Genomic DNA, 27,809 nt, shown 5'->3' on the forward strand with positions numbered 1-27,809 from the left:
ATTTTTTTGAATCCGTAAATTATTTTCAACACTCATTGAAAAGTACTAAATTTAACAAATATATCAGTCATATAGTCCTTTTATTTTATTACACAAGTTCATTACATCCTTTTTCTAAATAGTTATAATCATTAATAAATTGAATTTCTGTTTTCAGCAAGGTAAAGCATTATTTTTTAAAAACATGAATGATACAAGTTGGGTCTGTTATTTTAATTGGAAAATTATGTAAACCTTCCCACCGAAGTCATTGATAAAAATTTGTCCCATTTGTTCATCAGTTTACTTTTAAAAACAATATAATTCTGCAAGTTTGGCTATAAATATTATAAATTTAGCAATGACATAGACACAAATCCATGCTGTATTTGGGAAAACATATGTACAATAGTTTGCATAACTAATTTGAAGAGTTAAAAAAAACAAAAACAACAAAACAACAGAAAACGAACTATTTTCAAGATTTTTCAATTAAACATCAGTTCTAGAATGCAGGTAATCTTAAATTCTCAATAATTTGCCGTCGCTCTAAAAGCTTCGTACAGGATGTAATTCGGCAGACAGACAGCTAATAGCCTGTGATTGAATCAATTCATATTTCCTTTGGACATATTACTACATAAACGTGAGTTTTAATTATCTGGTGTCCCAGTCTGCACATGCGGTTTAGAATAACCAGATGTGTTTTACATCTAATGTGTCTAGACCACTTCTTCGGTTAAGACACTGGCTATTTTAAGGAAAATCACTCCACTGGAATTGGACTAGTATGAAAGCAAGTTAATGCATTGTTCCAGACGATGATATCGCAGAATGTTTGGTCACGGTAGTTGACTATCAATCCTCTTATGTCATTCTAAGCCAATCACTAAATTGTTAAAACTTGATGGATTGCACTGACCGCTTGCTTGAAGGATGTAAGGTTCCATTGCATTTTCATTTATTTATTTATTTATTTATTTATTTATTTATTTATTTATTTATTTCAAACTATCAATGGTTAGGTATACAGACACGCTTGTGACTCGTGGAATAGCCATTTTGTCTTAGAGTAGTTCTCTTTACGCACAGACAAAATAGTCCCAATACACTTTTTTAAGAAGTTGTTGTTGTTGTTGTTGTTATAGGGTTTAACGCCATTTTTCAGCACAAGATAGGCTATACATGGCGGCCAGTATTAATGGTGGAGGAAGAACCCGGGAAAACCCCGGAAAGAACCACCGACCCACGAGAAGCTACCGGCAAGCTTTCTCACATATCCACATTGGTCGAGCCCGAGACTCTAACCCATGCAGACAGAGACGAGATGGCAGTGATCCGTGACGGAGAGCACTTTAGACCACTCGGCCACTCGGGGCCCCTTTTAAGAAGTTAGAAAAACGAACAGTATCAGATCAGCGCATTGAAATCTTGACCTAAAATCTGACATGAGGAAACCATCAAGTTTGCTAGACTTGTGAATAAAAGTAGATTGGTAGCATAATAATGCTATATACGATAAATAATGTCAACGTACGTGTGAGATAAAAAAAATAGCATAATAATAAATCAGTAGTTGGCGTGACTTCGATGTCAAGAGTACTGTAAAATAGTAGTTTAAATACTACTTGTATATTGTATGGAATGGTGGAGTACTGTTACAACTCAAATCTTCCCATTGCTCCAAGTCCATTGGATATATTTACAACCAAGTGTTTGAAAAACTGACTGAAAATCAATATTCTGCTGAGCAATATTGTTTTCTTTATGTGATATGTTGTTGTTATGTGTTATTTGCCAACATTATTGTCTTGTATTCCGTGGAACTTTGAGCTCTCGATTGAAATATGTTTCATCTGATTGGTTCGAAGAATGGACTCTGGAGACTACGTTAGCATCGTGCCACATGAAATATTCCCAGGAGGGACAGATGCATTTCATATGGTGGAAAACTATTTCACCTCAAAGGTAATTTAAACACCAACACACTGCTTCTGTTCATATTATTTCAAAATATAAACTCATAACTGCGGTTATTTCAGTACGTTTTCAGATTATCTTAAATAGACTTCACTTATAAAACAAATTTCTTTAAAACAGTTGGTCATTTTTTTAATTGCCCTGTGGTAATTACATCTGCTTTGGCCAGAATGTAATCATATAAAGTTTCGTACAGATTCTATATGAAGTCCCATGTTATTATCATCTTCCTCATTTCTATTCAAGTACACGTTATTTGATAGGCATTACAAAGATTAACATTAGTTTCCGAGCTCCGAAAGATGAGCAGTTTTAAAACGGACTTGGTCCAAATGTAATTAGATGAAGTTCGGAAGAAAAAAATCCACTGCTTAATTGATATAGTTTTTATCTGCGTAAAGTAAGCCTTTGGTTGTATTGAATATGAAGTGCAGACTATATGAAAACCTGCGGGGTAGATAATATTTATAAATGCCCTAGCGTGTATTACAGACTTTTCACGTATTTCAACGCGAGACTTATATGATAAAGATTTTCATCGACAACGGTGTAGAGTAAATGGAAATAACGGACTTGCTTTGCTTCGTAAGTGTTATATCACACATGCCTCACTCTTAAATTAGACAAAAGAAGCATCACAACTGACTACACGAAGGTCATTGTATAATCTCCATATATATTGCCATGAATTAAGAAATTGAACAGTTAGACTGAGAAACCTTTGATTTTCATTAGTGTAACTTTTCAGATAACTAATAGACAAAATAGGGTGGAACAGATAGATTTTGCATTTTGTGACAAGTGGAAAGGAAATTTTTTTATAATGTGGCTATGGCTGCATTAACTTACGTCTTAGAAGTCTAGATAAATGTAACAAAATATGCAACTTTGGAGTAGTCAATATTCATTACGGTAGACATGCGTATCAAACAAATTAAAGGCTAAATAGTGATTACAATAGATAGATATCGAAGTTGACGGTGTGAAAAGGCAAGCAGGCTAATATATAATGATAAAACCTGCAAATAAATAAGAGCATTCATACAAGTTTTTGGTTGCTAGTTGTGACTTAAAGAGTAGACTTTACAATATGTCAAATAATGAGTAACATTCAATTACTGATTAAATATTACTAGTATTTGTCATCTTTATATGTTTCACGTGTGCTATAACCGATTTCGTATCACGTGCTGCGGTTCCAGAACTCTTTATTATAACGACAAGAAAAAAGAAAAAAAGATTTTTAAGTCTAGATCAATAACGGAAGATACGGTACCTGACAACTTGAAAAAGAAAATCAAACAGACCGATAAATGGCAAATTCATATTGCAAATCAGCTTGCAAAAATTGGTATATGTCGCAGTCTTTTGTAACCATGGTTTACAACAAAGGACGACGTCAGGTCCAGGTTTCACAGACAAAGGCATTTCTAATGCGACTAAGTCTGTATACTAATTTTCCTTGCGACAATAAAAGGATTTTCATAAAAGGAAGAGATAGTAAGAAACGATGCAACAAGTACCCTTTTGTTTTTCATTTGAAGACTGAAAACAACTTTGTATATATATATATATATATATATATATATATATATATATATATATATATATATATATATATATGACACGCAAGGAGTCTCTGATTGGTCTGCTCCAGCAGAGGGATGGTGGCATCGTTGCCCTCAATCTCAAGTCATGCTTAATGGTTCTATGTTTATTTTTAAAAAAATTTTGAGTCACATATTTAATACATACTTTGATGTTTCAAGTCGGAACATTTGGATAATATTAGTACGTTAATTGTTGTACAACGATATTCAATGATTTAATATCCAGCCTGTATAAGAAGAGTGCTGATGGCATCCAGTGCTACGTGAAAGTCAAATACATTAGTAGTATATAGAAATTAGAGCCTGGGCTAACTCCGGTCGCTATTACACGAGCACAGCACGCTTTTTTCAAGTAACTTGAGAGCGTAAACCCATGATCATCTTTCTCGAGATGCAAGCATCGCCTTAAGCTCAAGTCAGGAAAATAAATCTTGTCTGCACAAACTGGCTTTTGGAAGAAGTTTTGCTACGCTCTTGTAATAACGCACGGGTTGATCCCGGTACTCTCCTTCACCTGTACTCCCATTTAAGAGTTGTTTATGTTCTTCTTATCACAAAAATGATGGCAGATTATGCTGTCTTTAGACAAAAAAGATGATGGACGATTGGCAGCTGATGTTAGCTTATATAATGATATTAGCCAAAAATAATATCAAGCCTGCCAGAAATCTATTTTTACCACACAAAATATGTAAAATTGCCTTACCACAAACTTGGCAGTGCAGTATAGTCAATACATAATCTATGTAATAGTAGGTCTGATGTTTTACGGGGTAGGCCATTGTGTCCGGTGTCTCCAGACCCTGAAGCAGTCATGAAATACGGCCTAACATCCGACGTAAACACGGCTCCAGAGGTTTTAATTGAAAAACTTGTTTCTCTACTCATTTATAGAAAGAGAGGAAGGTCAGTTTTTAGTATGTAAATACCCAGAAGGAACACATGCAATTGATATGTCAGGGATCCCGCCTAAAGACCGACCCACAATGTCAAAATTTCTGGCAACCATGGACGTATTACATCTAAGGGAAAAGATATAGGCCCTGAATAACAGTGGAAAGGATGGATCCATGGAAATAGTAGGGAGGAAAGTCATCATTGTGGAACCGTCACCTATAATGAGAAAGATCAAGCAGAAGGCGGTGAAATTACATATCACTGTGATACCTATTGAAATCCTATTAGAAGCGACAGTCACACGATTTCAGCAGAAATATAACATGGAAATATACAGCTAATATGCCAACACATATAGTATACCAGGTGAAATCTGGAGAATGGATCATATATGTGGAAAAGGAACATACAAGGAAAATAAAGACTATCTTCTCCCTACATTTGTTTCTAGCATAAAAAAAAACTGGTATAAAGGATGTTTTTTTCTTAGAGAGTACATAAAAAGTGGTACTACAGGCCACACCACAAAATCTTGTCTGATACAGGAAGAGAAAGAAAACGAGAAAACAGAAGAGAAAGAGAAGGATAAAGAAAAAGGGACGAGTGCAAATGCATATGAGCGAATTTGTTGTCTTTCTTAAGATTGAACAGACAAGTAAAGAAAATCCAAAAAGAATAATAGGATTCCTTTGAACCCCAATTCAGAAAGAAATACTACAAAGGGAGGGATCAGACGGAGAGAAAAGGAACAAATCCGAGAGGCCAAATGTAACACACAGAACCAGAAAGACTCAAAAGTCTTCCACCAAAAAAAAAAGCGCCACTAGAAGTAGCAATCAAGGAAAATGAGAAAGAGCTGGGAAAAGGTAAAAGAAGATAGGATGGAAGACCGCGAAAACCCATTCCACACAGAAGACAGATACTACAAGCAGAACTAAGTGTACTGGCTACCAATTGGAGACATAGAGCCCAAATAAAAGCGATATACGATAAAATATAACGTATTCTGAATTCATAAAAATATTAGATCACTAAAATGGACCCCAGGGCAGCGGCCAAGTAACTTACAAAAACTGTGTTAGAAAAGTAAGGAAAGGAAACCATGCTACAATTCCTGAACATGGAGAAGAGTACGGAACTTAAACCCTAAGTCCTAAAATTTTAATGTTTAGAAAAACGTCAAGAGGAACCTCAATCGAAAATATATTTTTCAACTAAAATAATAAAGTCTTCGGACTTTTTGAACGTTACAGAAGGACTTCTTTAAAGCTCCAACCAGCCATATATGCTGGGAAGGACATCGAGGCGTTCACTGTGATATATTTTGTATCATGCGTCTTGTAATGTTCAGGCAGATATATGTTGCTTACAGAATATCGCTGTAAGATGACGTAAATCTCAGCAAGTATTCCTTTATCGATAAAATTATACATGTCAATATCAGTAAGCAAATCAAAGTTGATTTTATTAGCTTGCGTGCGGCATGCCATGCTAGGGTAGGATAAGGATAATATCAATCAAGATCATGCGTGTAACAAAACATGCAGATGACGCAAAATGTTTCCGACACGTCGGCAAGCTAAATGTTTCCGACACGTTGTACACTTCTTAATTTTACTAGCATCGCAATCTCATCAATCGCTTTATCACGACCTGAAATAGTTGTTTAGATAAATTTATTTGCGAGTTAGCAGACCGAGCTTGTCGCCAGCAAATTATTCAGCTGTGTTCCTGAAAGATTTTGTTTTCCTAATAAGCTTCACAGATGAAGCATCGCTTAGAGAGATTTATAGATATTTATCCAGATATTTGGTAGGCACGTTATTTTATTCTCGAACTTTCCAAAATATTTCACTAAGAGATGTGATTCTGTGAAATACAACTGAAATTCTGGCGCCCTCGGTATCGACCGCTAAATTGACATGATCATGGACTTGATCTTTACACAGTCGCTGCTCCAAAATCCAACATGACGTAAATAACATATAATTTCTCTAGCATCTGCTTCACAGATTATTTTGCAGGCGGAATACGATTTACATAGCTGACATCTCCTAGCAGGTTCTGTATGAAACGTTCTCCACAATTAGAACTGCAATATATATATATATATATATATATATATATATATATATATATATATATATATATATATATATATATATATATATATATATATATATATATATATATATACATATATATATATATATGAGTTTAACGTTGTTTTTTCTGAGTATACCACGATAAACTAAAAAAAAAACAACATTAAACTCTTATAATTGAAATTTCAATTATTCATTATGTTATTTTGTTTGCATCATTAAAAAATAGAAATCTTAATTGAGCGTAGTAATACATGTTTGGGGTTTTCTGTTACGTAGCTATATATAGCACTTGAGATTGTCTTGCTTGATCGTAATAAGGTCATCATAATACCAGTCCTTCAACCAATGGAAGCCAAATTTATTCAATTATTTTAATAAAAAATGTAAGAATGTTGTTTTCCTTTAATGCTTACTTCGTGTCTGCCTTCACCGGCAGTGTTTATCTTATGCTGTAGACGTGACTCTATTTACAGAAGTGGAAAAGTAGTTCTCCTTACAGTTCATACAGAAATGAACGCAATTGATTTTGATCACGTGGTAACATTCTGACCAATGGAAATGTTACTTTCCTGTACCAGCTTTCCAGGACGACTACCGTGGCGTTGGCACAACTGGACTTTTTTTCTTGCCACATTCAGCACATATTAATTTTACCTCGGAATGATTTTACTTGGCCTCAGATAAAGTTTCTTAAAGACTCTCTAGACTCCTCTTGAGCGATAAGCATCACGATGCTATCATTGGGCTTGAAATGCAACTGAAACGTATACGAAGAAATACCTGTCATGATCACATGACGCTTAATAAGCCTGCTGAAGACTAATTTGGTTATACCCACAAAATTACAGCGCTCTGAACTTGCGTAATATATCGAAGGGCGGAGTTTCATTGGCAATGTTATATGATAAAGTAAATACAATAGAGACCACACGCAGAGCTATTCACATGCTGAATATGTGCTGAGTTATCAATACAAATTTGTTTGTCACCTAAATTATGCTTTTGATGGCATCAGATGGAAGCGGACCAAACGAGTTAAACTAATACAAGTCGCTACGACCTAGCTTGTTGACTATGGCAACCCAGTGTGTTCCAGATCCATCAGAATAATTTTCGTCTTTGATAACGCATCTCTCAGCGTAATTGTTCTTTGAAAATGTGTCCTTTGAAAAGTCACCGCGAAATGATTGTATGTCACCGAGCGTTTTGTTAGTGTCATAGATGCTTAACAGTGTTGTGTTCCAGGAAATGTCAGACCACGCGGTCGCTTTTTATGCCTTCTCCACTGCCAATTGTTTTTTTTTTCCAGTAGTCCAGGCAACAACATGCCAGCACCACCAGTAGCAAACATGACAAGAGTAGTAAAGTGCTGCATTGTTAAATAAGTTGCGTTGCAGACAAATTATGTTGGACTCCTTTCCAATTGCACTCTGCTTTCTTACTTTGCCATGCTGGCACTTTGTCAGCATAGGTTTGTCGCCGACAGCTGTTGTGAAAGTTAAATCGATAATTTACTTCGTCTAAATGCTGATAGAAAAGAAATGTGTACGTTGAGCTTCAGAGAGAGAGAGAGAGTGAGAGAGAGAATCAGTTAGTTTGCTTTCGTCTACTTCTAAGACCTCATTTTATTTCCGACGTGCTTGATATCAGACCAGAGGCCGCCGCAAGTCCCAGCGATCCAAGCTTGACTCCAGGTGGAAAGTAAGAGGAAGAAAGCTGGGAAAGCGCAGCCCATTCTAGATAAATGTTTGGCAGACAATTTTAAGCTTACCCTTTTGCCAGGGATCTTTGCGTTGTTGTATTTTATGTGCTATGTCCTTGGCCCTGCTGGTTGCTTCCAAGTTTGATTGACATACCAGATAAAGTATGTTTGTGCAGTTTGGATCTATTGTTGTTGTGATGTCGTCAAACCAAGATGTAACTCATTATATTTGTACTAATGTGTTGTTATATTTTTAAGTCTGTTTTTTTTTTTACTGACAAGCATGTTTGTGTCAGCAAGATCCTTTCTTAATTTTTTAAAATTCTCCGTACCTTTTGGGATAACGATGGTGCGTTTGAAAATTGGTCAGCCCATGCAGCTGTGTTCTCATAACGGTTTGTAGTCTTTATCAGAAATATTTCTAACTCACTCAACAACTAGTGCCTCATCTGCCTCTTCCACTTCTTCAGCTGGCACATCTGCCGACTTCTTTTGATTTGACCTCATCTTACTTTCTCCGCTGTTTTTTTTTTACTTCTTCTGTTTCTTAAGTTGCAGCTCTGAAAACTGCTCTTGCTTTTCTGCTTGTTTTTTAATGTCAGTAGCAATTTTGCTAAGGCAGCATTAGCAATCTTATGGTTTTTGACTTGCTTGTCTTGCCTTTTTATCATGTGCAGATACTTCCTCAGCAATGCTGATGTTATTGGCTAAAAATAACCTTCCTGCGACACCGCGTTGAAATTCTAGCTGGGCAACAATGTTTTCTGCAAGAACCGGCTACGTAATTGTTGCTGCTACTCGACATACGTTTTCACTACGTCATATTTATATTTTGGTTCTTCTACTCCAAACGGCATTAAACTAACATATGTTTTTATACATAAATAACAACTCTCCTGCAAATTCAGTCTGGCAGATAAAATTTATCAAAGCCACAACAATACAATTCAGGAACCTCTTTTACATCGTGAAATACCATAAAATTATGATTGTTGCAACCTATAATATTGTGAAAGCACTGTTTACATTTTGTAGACTCTGTGCTATGACAATGATAGCGTGCAATGAAATCTGTATCGCGGTTGTCTCAGACAGAAAAAAAACCCCCAAAGCAGCCCGTGTTGTGTCTGATATATTTTGGAACGTTATAATAAGACTGCGCTAAGTACACTGGACAACAAATTTTTACAAAAGTCATGTTACTGAAATAAAATTAGCCAATTCTTATCAATTTTTATGTGCTGAACACGAATATGACAGTCAAATTGCAAAATTGGCTCTAGTTTTTTTGTAATCTGCAAGAAATTAATGTTTACATAACGAATGCATTCCAATAGTAAAAGGTCAACTGTAATAGCCTACCTATAAAAAATCAAGTCATTGACTACATCTTAGATTTCTTCGCCTGTCTCTTGTACAGCTGTTCGGGAGCATCTCTGAGGAGTGTCCAGCAGTAGTCAGCCAGCATTGTAGTGGACCATTTTCCCTGGTATCTTTGTTCCATTGTTGCGATATCTTGATGAAAACGTTCGCCGTGTTCATCACTAACAATACCACAGTTGCTAGGAAAGAAATCCAAATGGGAATGAAGGAAGTGAATCTTTAGAGACATATTGCAGCCAAGTTTCTTATACTTCATCAACATGTTTTCTACTAGTTCCTTATAGTTTTCTGCCCTAACATTTCCGAGGAAGTTTGTAGAAACTAGGCGAAAAGCATTCCATGCTTGTTTTGCGTCACCTTCCAGCAAGTTGTTGAACCGGTCATCTTTGAAAAGCTCTCGAATCTGAGGACCCACAAAAACTCCCTCTTTAATCTTTGCTTCGCTGAGTCGAGGGAATTTTTCATGCAGGTATCGGAATGCTGGCAAAGTCCGGTCAATGGCTTTCACGAAGTTCTTCATCAAACCTAGTTTGATGTGAAGGGGTGGTAGCAAGATTTTCTGAGCCTCAACCAGAGCTGGGTGTTGGATATTCTTCTCTCCAATGGCTACATTCTGCCTGTGAGTCCATTCCTTCCTCATGTAGTGCATTTCCCTTGCTCGGCTATCCCACTCGCATAAGAAACACATGTATTTTGTATATCCTTGCTGCAGTCCCATTAAAAGGGCAACTACCTTCAAATCACCACAGAGGTGCCAGCTGTACTTGTTATACTCAATGGAATTCAGTAGCTGCCTTAAGTTATCGTATGTCTCTTTCATGTGGACAGCATACGCTACTGGAATAGATGGAAGAATGTTTCCATTGTGCAAAAGCACAGCCTTGAGACTCAGTTTCGAAGAGTCCACAAATAGTCTCCATTCTTGTGGGTCATGAGTGATTTTTAAAGCATTCATGAGGCCCTCAATATCGGAACAGAATATCAGATTACTTTCCTTTCTGAAGAAAGGCTCCAATTGCTGGTGGCGCTTTCGATATGCAGTAATTGTGACATCTTCTTCTAGAAGATTCCATTGTTGGAGTCTTGATCCTAGCAATTCTGCCTTGTTCTTTGATAAGTCCAAATCACGAATCAGGTCATTTAGTTCTTCCTGTTTTATTCTGTGTGGGGTTGATGATGCACCACAGTGAAAATCTGGATCACTGCATGCTGATGGACCAGGAGAAGAACAGGTCGACTCACCTTTGTCTTCGTCAGATGAATCAAGCGAATATTCTGCTGGAGGTTCTGGAATAGGAAGTCCCTCACCATGTGGAACTGGTCTCAATGCAGACGGAATGTTTGGGTAGACTATTCTCGACTTCTTTCGCTTCGTTATTCCGCCGGAAAGAGGAGGAACCAAGCAGAAGTAACAGTCATTTAGGTGGTTGCTTGGCTCTCTCCACACCATTGGGACTGCAAACGGCATTGATGACCTTTTGCAATTCAACCACTGTGAAAGCTGTGTTGTACATGTAGCACAGCATATATGCGGAGCCCAAGGCTTGTCTTGGTCACCAACCTTGCATCCGAAGTAAAGATGATATGCCTTCTTCACTTGAGAATTGATACTTTTCTTCTGGTTGGCAAATGTCACTTCCCCACAAATATAGCAAAAATTGTCCGCGGTATTAACACACTTTCGAGGCATTACTGTTCTTTATTGTACGTAAATGGATAAAATAATACGTTTTATGTAACAGTAGCTTGAACTGTCTCGCACAACGTCTAAAATATTTTAAATGCTGAACCTATCTGATTGGGCTTTATATAGTACACTGCTTACGTCAGCTTCAGCAGCCGCCTGGCATTAGTATAATAGGCCTACACATGTATAGTACACTGCTGACGTCAACTTACTTCAGCAGCCGCATGGCATTAGTATTGCATTGCATCAGAAAATGATGCAATCAACTGTGGATGATGTGAGCATGATGGTATTATGCAATGTTACATCATTATTCCGGATGTTGCTGCAGTCCTACTGGAGAAATTTACACAGTGAAACATAGAAAATGAGGTATATGAATATCTTCAAAACGAGAGCCAATAAAAATTTTTCACGGTTATATTCGTGTTCGGCACACCAAAATACTACAGATTAGGGCCTTTTCAAGTCAGTAATGATTTCACTGTTGACCAGTGGTATACTGAATTGCAGCGGCGCTTGTTTCGCAACATATTCTCTATGTAGTAGCGATCAATTATTATATCGTCAAATGCTATGACGGAATAGCAATCACTATGAACTTCCTAGTTCCTCTGCTGGAGTTCTCTCTCCTATTTTTTTTAATCATTTATTATTGACTGTGATTTAGTGGATAATAATGGCTTTTTCGTAGCCAAGACCGTTATTTAGCAGCACATTGTACAGCAAATTTGTCTTGCCCTATCCTGTTGGACTTACTATCATATGGTGGTAGTCAGGAAACAAAAACTGTTTTGTGTTTTGTTTACGTCTCCTGAAGCAAAATGATCATTTCTATAAGCAGTCTATATAAAATGATTCATTATACAGCTTTTGGTACCGTTATTTTCCACGGGAGCAGCTCAGGTGCGACAATTTCTGATGCAGATCTTAATAGGCGCTTGCTAGAATATGGCGATAAATTGTGAAAGCAAAAAATAAAAGATGTGGCTGCGCCTACCGATAACAGAGATGTGGCAAACAAAGAGTGTGCAGACATTGATTTTGTTCGAGTTTTGCTGACAGCGGCAAACAATAATTTTTCTCAAGCGAGCGTACTTTCTGCTGGACAAAAACTAGCATCAAGTATCATTGACAATACAACGCTGCTATCTGCATTAGGTTTCTTGCAGCTACTTGACGGAATATGGCTGGTGATCACATTACGGGAAACAAAAAAGATTACAAATTTGGTCACGCCTGCTATTGATGTCAAAGGGACAAATAAGAAATCTATCGACGACAAATTTCTGGGCAATTTTATTGTGCCAAAGCCATCTAGTGGTTAGCGCATTGTTCGTGTGAGCGAAAAACTAAATAATGGTACTGCAATGCGATTTCGTAATATGCCAAACAGAGATATATTGCGATAGGTTAGCAGATGGTAGCTATTCTCCTATTATATTCAGAGCTGCCCGTAGTTTCAGGTGTGTGGATGGTAGTTACGCACAACGTTTAATGATCACGAGCTTTGGCATGTCGCAAAATGTTCCATATGCATTGAATGACAGTAAGATTATAGGTTTTGCGACTCCAACAATCACTGTGCACGCCAGCGATAAACAGTATGCAGATACAACATTTGGTTCTGGCAACGAAAATCCATCTGCGACCAACAAGTATACTGGAATGGCGTCAGAGCTGTCTGAAGGCATATCATATTGTTTTACTTTTGGATCCCAAACTAGGCGGTTTTTTTAAAGATAACATTAACGGTAGCATACTGTCCAATAATTACTCAGACGCCAGAATTATTTAGAATTTCGAGTAACGTTAATGTCACCTATAGCTGAGGTTAGTACAGTAGACGTAGACGTGTAGAGAGCAGTAATAAAAATATAGACGAACCATCAGAAAACACAGACGCAGCAGCAAGACATTATATTGTAGTAAGTAAAATATACAATTGGACAAATTTCCATGCTGTCGTCGATTTTGCACGCACTTTGTCAGAGTACCTAAGCATCCATCATGCCTTTCTAAACGTTTTCTAGATCTGTTTCATATTCAACACCAGCAAATGAGTGAGCGACTACTGGTCTGATGTCTCTGCAATAATTTTAAATTCGAACTGATTGTCCAGCGGCGGTATGGATTTGGTGTTTCTTTTGGGAAGAAGATGGTTGGCAGTGCATTAACGAATAATTGGCGACTGTAAGCACAGAATCATGTTGTCACACGGAGAACACTTTTCTTAAGGGCACACACAATAGCTTCTACATTCCGACTCCAGTTGCAAGATTTTTCATATATTATGCGTTTCTGCAATGCAAACGAACCTTGGTCTCAGTTACTTTCAAACATTCTCACTCGATGATAGTTTATAGATAACGTAATATATATCATGTCAGAAAAAAATAGTGGATTGCATTATCTTAAAATGCAGCTGTTTCAGCAGGCGCATGATGAAACGGAATGGGATGGCATGCTTGCCAAATCATAGCATTACAGTTTAGGCACCATAACAAATTGTACAAGCTGCTTCGTTTAAATCAGGCTGCGTTGAAGGTAGACGAAGATTTGAATAATATTTTTCAGTAACATATATGCTGGCGAGCCAGCTTCATTGTGAGCTTGATAAATATGATAAAATAAAAACATTTTCTGATGACAAAAGATTCAGGTAGCCTCAATGAAATGATAGAGATGACAATGAGAAGTATAATAAGATAGATAAATACTAAACGTTAGAATCAGTCGTGGGCACCAAAAAAAATCAAAGGCAGACAAATGAAACCAAGAGAAGAATCAAAAATCACAAAGATAATCACGACGCATGGATCAGCGTGTTTTACGAAAAAACTAAATAACGAAGGGAAGCTGCAAGAAATAATATGGCAGAATATTTTTTTTACAGATAACTCGGTTTATACTCTGACGACGTATAAACAATCATGTGTATAAGGGAACTGCCTGATAAAAACATATGGTCAGTTAGATGATGATGATGATGATGATGATATAGAGCATGAATCGGAAAAAGACAAATGTTTATCCGAAAGGCTACATGAAGCTTGGAATCGCAGTTTTAGTTCTGACAGAATGTGCAAGTATTATGATACCATTCTTTCTGATGTTGTTTCACTCGCGCTAGAGAAAGTCATCCAGTCAATGTTAGCAGCCCGTTTGTACCGTATCACAGATAAATAAGCGCATGACTCATTACTGGAAGACCAGTAACAGAAGAAGAAATCAAAGAATTCGGTGATCTTTATACTGTCGACCATCTTTTCTGATTCAAGATTTCATACGTGATGCCAACAAAGTCTGCAAAGATACGGGAAAGATTAGAGAAAGAGGAGGATATGGTCCACGACCGCCTACTCTCGATCCCAAACTTTACACAGTTCTACCAGACAAACTGGTTGAAGTATATTATCATATTTAAGGAACACCAGATATCACATATATGAAGCTAATATTCTTATTGAAACAAAAGCAGTTGCTAAACAACGCGCTAGAATGACAAAATTAATTTGTGATCCACTTTCTCGTTTTGAAGACCCCCCCCCCAGAACGTTTTGTAATCGGAATAGTTCTTACAGAAGAAGATTATAAATATTTTGAAGAAAACAGATTCGACGATTTTTTTAATTCCAGTGGAGGATTGCATGCGCGATGCTAGATCCGTCTACAAATAAATACAGCAACACATTGGATTAGAAAATCTGCCAGAGCATAAAGCAAAGATTATACAACCTGAAGCAGAAAGCCCCCAGTCCGAGAATGCAGAGTAGGGCCTTCCTCCTGATGACGACGTACAAGCAAAAACTAAAACAATTGCTCAGGTGTACTATTAAGTATTCAAGTGTCTCAGGACACTGAAAGAAAAACAAATGTTTTTTTTCTTTCTTTCTTCTGCAAGTGACTTTCTGAACTCGCTGCCTAATGACTCTTCCCAATCCTCATGTATGCATTGTATACTTAGTGCCTAAGGACCGTATCATAAATTCTCCTGAAACGAGTGCTGTGAGAAAAGGAGTTTTCATCCGCAACGATGCAAAATTACCAGACAATATTCTTACTAGCAATGAAAAGTCCCATCTGATACGCATGAGAATATATTTTAGACAAAGTTCTTTTATGTTATGGTAAAGATGCAGAGTATATTCGAACACTAGTGAAACTTGTGGATATTTCTAGGATTAAATTTTGTTATCAAATGGTTTAAAAATTTCATTCCTTTTTAAGTCCTAAGATATTAAATGGCATGTCAGTACATCAAGGGCAACTTGGTCCGAACTGAAGGGAGATTGTTTAAAAATGTACAAATTAATTCACAAAAATCTCAGGAAGACAAATCATTTAAAATAAATGTAAACATGAAGGAAAGCAAGAAGTAAAAAAAAATAAAAACGTACACAAATGTCAAAATTCTGTGAGACGTATATAAAACAAAAAATAAAGGCAACTAATGTAAAATCCTTAAACCATAATAAAAATTTCTTGTTTAAAACACATTCCCTGAAAAAGTCTAACATTGTCTCTAGTGGTATATCCTCATATAGTTTCTTAACTCAATTAACGTCAAAATACTTGTCTTGCAGCCTTGGAATTGTCACATGCGAAAGGAATCTGTCTCACTATCAGTGGATTGAAAATATCTGCTACATTTTTTTACGTAGACTTTCGTATTACTAGTTTCAAAGATATATATATATATATATATATATATATATATATATATATATATATATATATATATATATATATATATATATATATATATATACCTTTGTTACTAGTTCTGTTAAACCAAAAACGAACAACAAATCTGATTTATTTTAAGGGCCATAAACTCAGAAGTGCAGGTAATTAACGCACGTCTTGAATAATTGGAAGTCACACACGTTTCATGTTGCTGTTATAAGAGTGGGTTCGTTAAGCAGTGATTATTCTCTCTCTCTCTCACACACATTCCTTTACAACTTAATTGTCAATTAATCCATCCATCTATTGAGAGAGAGAGAGAGATAGAGAGAGAGAGAGAGAGAAAGAGAGTGCAAAAAGAGATTCATAACATCAGGGCCATAGAGAGTAATCACGGGCCCTGAAGATAAGAAACAGCCGGGCCTCTCCTAATTCTTGTTCAAACAAAATACAACTCCGGTTGACCACCCCACCCCCACCCCCCTTGTCGGCCGTGCATAGCGTAAGTAAAAAGTCCCGTGTTCACTCACTCGCTTTTGTCAAATCGCTTTGCTCCTTATTGCTGAGATTGAAACCATAGTATGGGTACTTTTGACCTATGGCCTGTCAACAGCTTTGCTATTATTGCGCATGCAGAGTACGCTTCCAAGATTACGGGATAAGATACTTCAGGTTTATTAGATAGATATAGATATAGATTTACTGCGCTGCCAAGTTTGTCGTGAGGAACGTTTGCATATTTTGTGTTTCTGCAATAGAATTAGATCAAGGGTTATAACTCTTCTCTGCGCTTGACATCGTTTTTGACTAACATTATAATATCATCTTGCATCATTTGCCAAAACGTCGACCATCATCTTTTGTCTATACGCATAATAATCTGCCATCACGTTTGTGTTAACAAGAATATGACAACTCTTACAGGTAAAAGAGAATACTCGGCTCACCCTGTGCGTTGTTACATGAGCGCAGTAAAGCTTTATCCGACAACAAAACTGTGCACACAAAATTGGTTTTCTTCATGTGTGCTCATGTCTACTCTTCACTTGAAAGATCAGGTAAGTTTTATTTTAGGCAACTTAGGCAACAAAAAATGTTTACTTCTGAATGAAGCAGCAAGGTTAAAAGTTTTTTCAGTATATTCTCCCATCAGTTTTAAAAGTTTTTGTCAATAATATGATATTGTCACTTCATCACCAAAAATCTGAAAGTGGATGAGGGTAAGGCATCTATGTTTTTTTTTTTCTTTCTGGAAGCTTATAGTTTTAATATATTTGTATGTAAATCTGATTGACACATTTCCTTTGGAGATATGCAAGAAAATCACATAAAATATATATTTTCACTAACATTAAATGATGTATAGTTTACAATACGTAATAGCTAGAGCCATGGAGCAATAATTGCTTCTTGATTATTATAGAAACGACTATAAAGTTCCTACTGGGTCTTTGATCTGACAATTTCAGCACCACTTTTCGTAATTAGCAGACACGTGGTTGCAACGTGATATAGCTTTTGTTTTGTGACACCATAAATAGGGATATTCTGATCTTACGACTTCATGGTCTTAAACTAAGTGACAGAAAAGAGCGAAAACCAGGTTTTGTAGAATTCAACAAATAATTTATGTCCCCAGAATACAATAAAAAGTAAAAAAAATTAAAAGGAACTTACAGTATTGTGAATTAAATTCCATATATTGTTAAAGGTTTTATCACGAGTCCAAACGTATAATATTCTAACTGAATTTCAGCTGAATCCCAAGAAAGTTCCAATACTGAATCTGTTGACGTGCCTGTAGCCTCGAGTGTGGTAAGGTGTAAATGGGCTGAATTGTGATGAAGTGCTAACCATCTTTTGATGTATCATAACAATATAATCAAAATATGTTCTTGTCTGAATTCACTATAATTCCAAATTAATGCTTCTTCTATGTATTTCCAGAAAATAATAATTTGAATAAATAATTCCGCCTCATTGAGAAACTGAACTCCAGAATAAGACTGATTCTGCATCAAGATGTTAAGGCAAGAATGATGAATGAATGATTTCGTAAGTAAACAACATTATATAAATAGCTAAGACACAAAACTAGAAGCAGGATGAGGGTCACAAGTTCATTTCTAGAACATTTTAAGTTGTCAACAAGATAAGGTCTATTACAAAAACTATAATAAAGAAATGGGAAAGATTAGGCATACCAGGTTTTCTCCATGGGGAAATTCCAATGTCCTAGATTGAGATTAAGAAAAACATATTTACCTCCATTGATAATGATCCTAAGATTGAAGCTATGTTCAAAGAGAAATATTAGCTTTATGTTATGTTGTTTATAACATCAACGTTCCTTGTCAGGTACAAAGTGAACTTGTTTTTTGGACATAGTCAAGTACAAAATAAAAATTTATATCTCTTGGCATCCGTCCGTCTAGGGGAGACGATGGTGTAGCTCCAGAGTAAGTTCTTGTTTCTCCTTCTTTCTAGCTCTCTTTTCAGCTTGTTTTATGTGCCTGTCTCCCTCGGCTGTGTGAACGCCTTGTCTGACAGCTACGTGCCAGGTGAAACGGTCGTTAGCACAGCTCTCCCAGTCGTTGACATTGATTCTGGCCGTTTTCATGTCCTTCTTGCAAACATGTCTGTAGTGCAGACGTAGTCGTCCAATCGATTGTGCGCCTTCTGCTAACTCCCCGTATAACAGGTCCTTGGGAATGTGGCCTGGGTCCATTCTCTTGACATGGCCGAGTCAGTGAAGGCGTCTCTCGCTAAGAATGGAGAGCATGCTGTTCGTGTTGGCACGTTCCAGAATCACTATGTTGGGTACTTTTCCTGCCACTGAATGAGCAGAATGCTCTGCAGGATTGTCAGGTGGACGCTGTTTAGTTTTCTCTCGTGTATCCATGTTTCGCTGCTGTATAGGAGTGTGCTGAGCACGCAGGCCTGGTAGACACGCTGTTTGGTCTTCTCAGTGAGGTTGAGGTTGTTCCAGACCCTCTGCTTTAGTCTGACCATCACGGCTGGTGCCTTGGAATCCTGCCGTTTACCTCAGAATCAGTGGAAAGTGAAATGGAGATGATGGACCCGAGGTATGTGAAGTTCTTAACAACTTCCAAGTTGTACCCATCGATGGTGACAGAGAGAGTGGAGTCTACGTCCTTCGCCATGATGTTCGTTTTCTTCAAACTGATGGTCAGTCCAAACTCCTTACAAGCGTGGGATAGGCGGCATAACTGCAGTCCATCTTCTGTGTGTGATGCTAAGGCTGCATCGTCGGAGAAGAGCAGTTCACGAATGATAACCTCTGTGACTTTAGTCTTACCTTGGAGACGGGCGATGTTGAACAGCTTACCGTCAGCCCTGGTATGGATTTACACTCCCTCGCTGCTGTCCTTGAAGGTGTACTGGAGAAGCATGAAGAAGAAGATAGCGAAGAGCGTCGGCACAAGGACATAGACTTGTTTGACTCCGCTGATGACTGTGAAGGCCTCTGATTTTGCGCCTTTGAAACACACTGTGTTGCGCATGTTCTCGTGGAACGATGTGTCGTCAGTGAGCAGTCGGGGGGAGGGGGGTCCGATATTCTGCAGAAGTCTGAAGAGTCCACTCCGAATGACCAGTTCAAACGCCTTCGTCATGTCTATGAAGGCGATGTAGATGGGCATCTGCTGCTCGCGATACTTCGCCTGAAACTGGCGTAGTGAGAACATAATGTCTACCGTTGATCTGCCGGCTCCAAAGCCACATTGAGACTCTGGGTAGACGCGGAAGGCTAAGGTCTGCAAGCACGCCAAGGCAACACGTGCGAAAGCATCTATGACGATGCTGAGGAGGGAGATTCCCCGGTAGTTGTTGCAGTCGCTACGGTCTCCTTTGTTCTTGTACGAAGTGACGATGTCGGCGTCACGCATGTCATGGGGGATGTGTCCCTGTTCCAAGCAGAGGCAGAGGAGTATGTGTAGGGGCTGTAGCAGTGCTGATTTCCCGCTCTTGAGGACTTCAGGCGGAATGTCGTCGCTTCCAGGAGCCTTCCCACAGGCAAGGCAATCGATGGCTTTTTCGAGCTCTTCTAGAGTGGAGCGGTGTGCCTAGTTCCTCCATGCCCGGCAGGTTTGGGATGGCGTCAAAGGTGGTGTCGTTGATGATGTTTTGGGCTGCATACAGCTCGAGATAGTGCTCGACCCATCGCTGCAATTGTTTCCCCTGGTCTGAGATGACTTCGCCCGTCTTGGACTTGAGGGGCGGTATTTGGGGGGGGGGGGGGCTGTCGCCTTCTTGATACCCTCATACATTCCTCTTGCATTCCCGGTGTCAGCAGCTTTCTGTATGCTGGTGCAGAGGTTCAGCCAGTAGGTGTTGACACAGCAGCGGGCGGTCTGCTGGGCGTTGTTCCTGTCAGTCGTTAGGATTTCTTGTGTACTGGGGCTAGGTGAAGCATTGTATGCCAGGAGGGCTTTCCTCTTCGCATCAGTCACGGTGTCGGCTTTGCTGTAAAGAACAAGCTAGTCGCCTTAATTGAACCTCCATCATCAGGTACTGAGAGAATCCTTGCCCTCCGGCTGTGAACATCATCAGGCCCAGTCAACATCTTCAGCATGTACACACCCCAACCCTCTGCTCCACCCACGAGGACATGTTCAGTGAGGGTCTGGATCAGACAATATCCAGTATCCCCAACACTGAAGGCCTCGACTTACTAGGAGACTTCAATTCTAGAGTGGGAGCTGACCACGAGACCTGGCCCACCTGTCTCGGCTGTCACGGAAGGGCAAGATCAACGAGAATGTTCAATGACTGCTGGAGATGTGCTGCTCCCACAGCCTATGTGTGACCATTACTTTATTCAAATGCAAGGAAATCAACCAGGTGTGATGCAGACACCCACGTTCACGCCACTGGCACAAACTAGACCTCGTCATCACCAGGCGTGCGGAACTGGCCAGTGTCCTCCTCACCCTCGGCTACCACAGTGCCGACTGAGGCACAGACCATTCCCTCGTGGCCGGCAAGGTGCGAATAATACACAAGAAGCTTCGACTCCAAGTGGTCCCACCTCCGTGACTCTGTGTACAATTCAGCCATCACTGATTACAGGAAGGAGCGCAAAAATGCCGACTGGTATGAGGCCAACTGGGAGGTGATGGAGCCCGTGAAATATATATAACATATAATGATTAAGAAAATCCAGCAGATAATACAAATTAAATATACATAACACTTAAAAAATATAGGCATAATACAGAAATAGTTTGCTTTAGTATAGAGTAATTCCAAACACTTGGGTTTCAACTGTGAGACTTAGCGCTTTGATTTTTCAATTCCACATCTGCACTCAAATGTTTAAGATGCCATATCTTTTAAGTAGGGAAAACATTTACGTTAGTTTGAGTTGTCGTTCAAAATAAATATCAAAGTGAGAGTTAGACGATTCTAATTCACTTTACCTTATCTTATGTGCTTGACGATGTCCCATATAAAGGAATAACATAACATAAAATGAAAAAGAAGAACATGAATACATTTGAGGTAACTGCAGTTTAAAGGGCTTAGCCAACAGGAAAGCAAAATCATCCAACTCGTGGATAAATTGAAATCCTAATCTGTATTTTTGCTAAACACCAAGAAACAAAGCCATAAGTGAACGATCTCCGACGATTTCAGCTTGTGACAAGGAAAATCTGTACATTGTGTCCTTTTAACATAGAAGCTCAGCCCACTTTTACGAAAGAAACGGACTGAATTTTTAAAGAAATATACTCTCCGTATCTGTTTCTCTGCAACTGCTACATTACTACTGTAATAAAATTTCATTAATAATTCCTTCAGTTTTTACCTTTGTGATGAAATCAAGTACATTAATTATAAGTTCAGATGAATCAAATCTTTTCGCTGGCATTAACCTTGATACAACAGATAAAAAGGTAATTGTTGCATTTTCTATTAATAGAAACCAGCCACATATATATATATATATATATATATATATATATATATATATATATATATATATATATATATATATATATATATATATATATATAAAGAATACAAATCATATGGCGAATAACAGTCCACTGGATCTAGCAAGAAATAATGTTTGTCAGGGATTGATTAAGATAAATGTAATAAACTGACTACGAATAGTACAAAACTAGTATCTAATTAGCCTAAGCGCTCTAGACTCTAAATGAGTCTTTTTCAAAGGCAATACAAAACATAAACAGGACAAGCAAATAAAACAGAACAACCGTTGTAATTGCAAAACTCTACCTGACTATGACTTGTTGCCGTGGCTGAAATATATTTAATATTAACCTTGAAATCGATGAGTCATAGCGACAGCTCTTATTTTATGTTAATTTATTTACGCGCAAATTATATCCCGGATATTTCATTGTTATAGTTGTAATTATATGCTATTGGGTGACTAATAAGCAAATTTAGAGAATTATTGAAAAGAAAGCATGTCGGCTGCAAAAAGATAATTTTATTTGTGAATGGCTGTCTTTTTCTCGTCTTCTTGGTTGAAACCGCTTGGTTTCAATGTTCTAAGGCGGCGTATCCAGTAAGATTCCTTTTCTCTCCTGGTTTCGGAACTCCATTTGGGGTTGTGAGTAATTGCTATAAGTGTTATATCACTGAAAGTGTGGCCACGGGGGGAGAAATATTCTGCGACTGGGCTTCTGTACAGCTTCTTTGTCATCCAATCAGATCTGTGAAGGTTGATCCTTTTGTTTTGTTTTTCCAGTTTCTCCGACATCCTGGATGCTACAAATGCTATATATATTAACTTTGTCATTATACGCAAAATTCTAGGGCGGAGACCAATGAGCAGTTTTTTTTTTTCTTTATTATTTGATTCTGCTATCTACAGCATATGCTTAACATTCTTCTTTGATCAACAAATCACCATGGAAACTGAGATAACAAGTATTACTGATTCTAATGCTTTTCTTATGAACTGTATAAAACTTATGTGTATAAATTATGGACAAATGTACGAATTAAAAACATTCTTGCAAAAACAGATTCAACATTATTCCAGTTATGACTAAAGCTAATTAGCATGGTCTCATTAAATTGGGATAACCAAATCACTCGCATGTACCTTATTCACAATATAGCAGTTCAACAAGTGTTTAGGAAGCACTTAAGAAAATCAAATACGAAATCAAGTTTTTATATATATGAAACTTCAGATAAGTTCAAAGATATGCAGCCATGATCAATTTTTGTGTAATGTAGGTGTATTTATAAGAAACAATCTTGTATAAATCTGATATTTCACGCTTGGAAATAAAGTTTATATTTTTCAGCATTTAATTCTTGACCTATTCACCAGACAAATTTTATTGAATTATTTAATTTATATACCTAATATAATTATATATGAATGCATCTGTGAAGCTCTATTACTAGAATAAAATGTGTTTTCTCTTTGATGTTGGACACAACACCGCTGCGCTAACCGAGTTCCTTATATATTTAACTGGTGTTTCTACAGTGCATAAGTTCTACGGTAGTATGTACTCAAACAACCTTGTTTGTGGAAGACATTAGCAAAACAGCCTTTATTAGTTAGAAACTAACACTGATACAATACATAAAAAGTAACCATACGGTAAGCTGCAATGTAGTTGCATTTTAATGACTTGAATTTTGAGCTCAAATTACATTCCGAACCGGCGGAATCATTCTTGTTTGATCTGTCGTCTACGTGGAAGCGAAGAGTCCCAACTAATGAACAAAATATTTCTGTCAGACTTTAATGCTACTTTTATAATGAATGGATGTAACATCCTTCACTAGTTTCGAGAGAAACTTAAATAATATTTTTTAGGGACTGGCTCAGTTACAGACAGACTGAACAGAGCCTTCACATAAAAGCAAATAAAGTATAAAAAAATTTAGCAGAAAGTCCGTGAAGGCAGGGTAACCAACATGTATGCGTTGCGAATCCAATAGTGGTACATAACCCACACAATACACGATAAAGCTGCAGAACCTGATCAGAAAGCAGAAGAAAAGCATCCAGTTTGGATAATATTTACCGTGCAATAATGATGAACAACATAATGTAGATGCTTTTAGATCACGTGCAATAGACGAACATATGATTTAAACGAACTGTCAGTGGTGGCGAGGGGGTTGGGGTGGTGTCGGGAGGTGTGAATTGCAATTTCACCTCACCTTAGTCTAAAGGGGTAAATTCTACACACAACATCTTTAGATGGGGAATGGAGGTTGGCAACTGACATAAGAACTGTTCATTGTGACCAAAAAGGGTGCCACTAAAGAACATTTCCCCCTAGCACCTCGAACCCTAGCGCCGCCACTGCAAACTACGTGGATGCTTTAAGAGCAGAGCTTAAGGAAGCAAATAATGAGACTACGGGTGTGAGACATGGGCTGGAAGTGTGAGGAAACGTCTGAACTTTAATGATGAACGGCGAATGAAATATACGTCAGATATGAATGCGCGTTGATAAGGATTAGCATGTCTGTGAAAATGCTGGAGGAAATAGTTCTCCTCAGAAAAATATGAGAAAAAATGAAATCCTTTCACAGGTTGTGAAAAAGTGGATCTGTTTACAGTTTGACTATACTTATAAGGGTCTATAAATGGTAAATGCACGGAGAGTTAAATCACAATCATCCAGTCTATATCCAGGTATTATCAGATATATCAGCTGGATGGATAAAGACCTTGTGTTATTCTGAGCAGAAATCATGCAGTGTTCTGAAAAGATAATTTTTACTGATTTGTCAGTTCCACTGAAAGCAAAGATCTAACAACTAGCCAAGACTGCTTCTGATATCCATACAACAAAAACACTAAGAACCAAAATTTTAGATAAAATTTTGATGTATCGTTAAAATGAAAGAGGAATAACAAAGATGCTTAGGTGCAAAGATAAATTATAAGATCTATGTAAGTCACGACATTTTTTTAACAGTTCAACCTCATTGCTTGATTCACAGTAAATCTCTCTTAATGTGATTGAATTGTGTTACCTTATTGTTTGGTACACAACCAATCTCCCTTACACAATGTGATTGAATAGTGTGATATTGTTTGAGTCACAGCCAATCTTCCTTACACAATATGATTGAATAGTGTGACCTTATTACTTGGTTCACAGTCAACCTCCCTTGCAATGTGTGATTCAATTGTGTGACCTTGTTGTTTGATTCACAGCCAATCTCCCTTACACAATGTGATTGAGTCGTGTGATCTAATTACTTGGTTCACAGTCAATCTCTCTTACACAATGTGATTGTATTGTGTGACCTTGTTGTTTGATTCACAGCCAATCTCCCTTACACAATGTGATTGAATAGTGTGACATTATTGTTTGATTCACAGCCAATCTTCCTTACACAATATGATTGAATAGTGTGACCTTATTACTTGGTTCACAGTCAACCTCCCTTGCAATGTGTGATTCAATTGTGTGACCTTGTTGTTTGATTCACAGCCAATCTCCCTTACACAATGTGATTGAGTCGTGTGATCTAATTACTTGGTTCACAGTCAATCTCTCTTACACAATGTGATTGTATTGTGTGACCTTGTTGTTTGATTCACAGCCAATCTCCCTTACACAATGTGATGGAATAGTGTGACCTTATTGTTTGATTCACAGCCAATCTCCCTTACACAATATGATGGAATAGTGTGACCTTATTGTTTGATTCACAGCCAATCTCCCTTACACAATGTGATTGAATAGTGTGACATTATTGTTTGATTCACAGCCAATCTCCCTTACACAATGTGATTGAATAGTGTGACATTATTGTTTGATTCACAGCCAATCTCCCTTGCACAATGTGATTGAATAGTGTGACATTATTGTTTGATTCACAGCCAATCTCCCTTACACAATGTGATTGAATAGTGTGACATTATTGTTTGATTCACAGCCAATCTCCCTTACACAATGTGATTGAATAGTGTGACATTATTGTTTGATTCACAGCCAATCTCCCTTACACAATGTGATTGAATAGTGTGACCTTATTGTTTGATTCACAGCCAGTCTCCCTTACACAATGTGATTGAATTGTGTAACGTTATTGATTGAATCACAGCCAAGCTCTCTTGGATAGATATATTCATTTGTTTCCTCTAACCATTACCAGATCTTTAGAATTGTTTTCTTCTTTATTTATTATGTATATGTATTTAGAAGACATACATTACACTATTTTACTTTGTACCTTATTAAACCTGAGTTTTGCTTCATGTCAGATGCTTTGATTACGAAAGTGATGGAGGATGGAGTGACTGTTATTGCAATTAACTTTTCAAATTTATGGAAATATTCAATAATATAAAATATAATCTGGATAATTACTCTTTCACTGATGACAAAAGATGGAGGAATGTCGTCATTTATAAAACTGCATGAGCTGATTCTATTTAAAACGATGTCCAATATTTTCACTTTTTTAACCTGCGGAATCAAAGGTTCTCTCTGATAGCACACTGTAAAATGACGATATCATGGAATCTAGAAGTTTAATTTTAATTTAGAGTTTAATATTTAGTCATTTGTATTTGAATTTTGATTCAGGAAAATAAGTAGCATCAATTTACCAATAAGCAAAATTGTGTGTTAACTTAAATATCGTTTGCCTAGCGTTAGTTTTATAACTTGTTTTCTCTTGATTTACTGTTGGGAAATGTACCTTAAAGAGCGATTGTTTTGATTGTGATCCATTTTTATATTAATTGTAATAATTTCACTGCATTTGTGACTGCTTAACGTTTACTTTGCTTACTCCTTTAAGTTGCTATGTTTCCATACTTCGTAAGTTGTTAGTTTGCCTTTCACGTGATTACCATTTTGTTTGGCTGCAAATGTTTTGTTTGTTGGTGGCTTTGTTGGTAAGTTGGTTGGTTGTTTTGGGTTTAACGGAGTTTTTCAGCCCATGAGAGACTATACATGGCCGTCAGTACATTTGGTCGAGGAAGAGCCCGGGGAAAATCCGAGAAAAACTACCGACCAACGGGAAGCTACTGGCAAGCTTTCTCACATACTCACATTGGACTGGCACCCACGCGGACTGAGGTGAGATGTTAGTGATCTGATAGGCGAGCAGTTATGGGGCATTATGCCACCCAGTCACATTATCCTGACATCAGGCCGATCGGTCCTCTAACCTCTAAATGCTGAGCGCCTAAGAAGGCAGCTGTTAGTACCACTTTTATAAGTGTTTAATGTGACTCAGCCAGGGTTCGAACCCAAGACGTCCCTCATTTAAGACGTGTGCTTTAACGACTATGCCACTGGAGCGTTCTGAGCGCCAAATTTACTTGTAATAAGCCAAAAGAAAAATACTTTGAAAACGACATCAGAGATCAAAATGTGCATTAATCTGCAACCACTTTGTGAAAGCGAGAGACAACTATCTACTTGTTACACCTAATCAATTTATTAATATTCGAATACAGGTGGAAAAAGTATCAGTGGATACGAGAGAGAGAGAGAGAGAAAGAGAGAGAGAAATCAATAGCTTGTCCGATATATATATATATATATATATATATATATATATATATATATATATATATATATATATATATATATATATATATATATATATGTGTGTGTGTGTGTGTGTGTGTGTGTGTGTGTGTGTGTGTTTAGATGGACTGATAGACAGATAGCTGCATGAACAAACTGATTCATTTAAAAATACTTTATGCGTTCTACCTTGATATCTCTGCATTACATGAATTTCATCAATGGAGATTTTCCATGCATAAA

The 27,809-nt window shown here is 37.5% G+C and overlaps 2 protein-coding genes across 7 annotated transcripts in view; both read right to left on the bottom strand.

Moving 5' to 3' along the window:
- The window catches only part of LOC149777150 (uncharacterized), a 228,279-nt gene that overhangs the window by 114,523 nt on the left and 85,947 nt on the right, over positions 1 to 27,809 (bottom strand). The gene's annotated exons all lie outside the window — the stretch shown is intronic.
- LOC149777151 (uncharacterized) lies at positions 19,404 to 19,742 on the bottom strand. Its single transcript, XM_089941378.1, has one exon. It carries the CDS (start codon positions 19,740 to 19,742, stop codon positions 19,404 to 19,406), a length of 339 nt encoding a protein of 112 aa, XP_089797504.1.

Source organism: Sinohyriopsis cumingii, chromosome 18 (assembly GCF_028554795.1).
Source record: "Sinohyriopsis cumingii isolate HCF-2022 chromosome 18, ASM2855479v2, whole genome shotgun sequence".
Taxonomy (NCBI): Eukaryota; Metazoa; Mollusca; class Bivalvia; order Unionida; family Unionidae; genus Sinohyriopsis; species Sinohyriopsis cumingii.

Bases quoted from the DNA above. Each gene is read 5' to 3' on its own strand.
- LOC149777151 (XM_089941378.1), bottom strand. From the start codon at position 19,742: ATGTTCTCACTACGCCAGTTTCAGGCGAAGTATCGCGAGCAGCAGATG.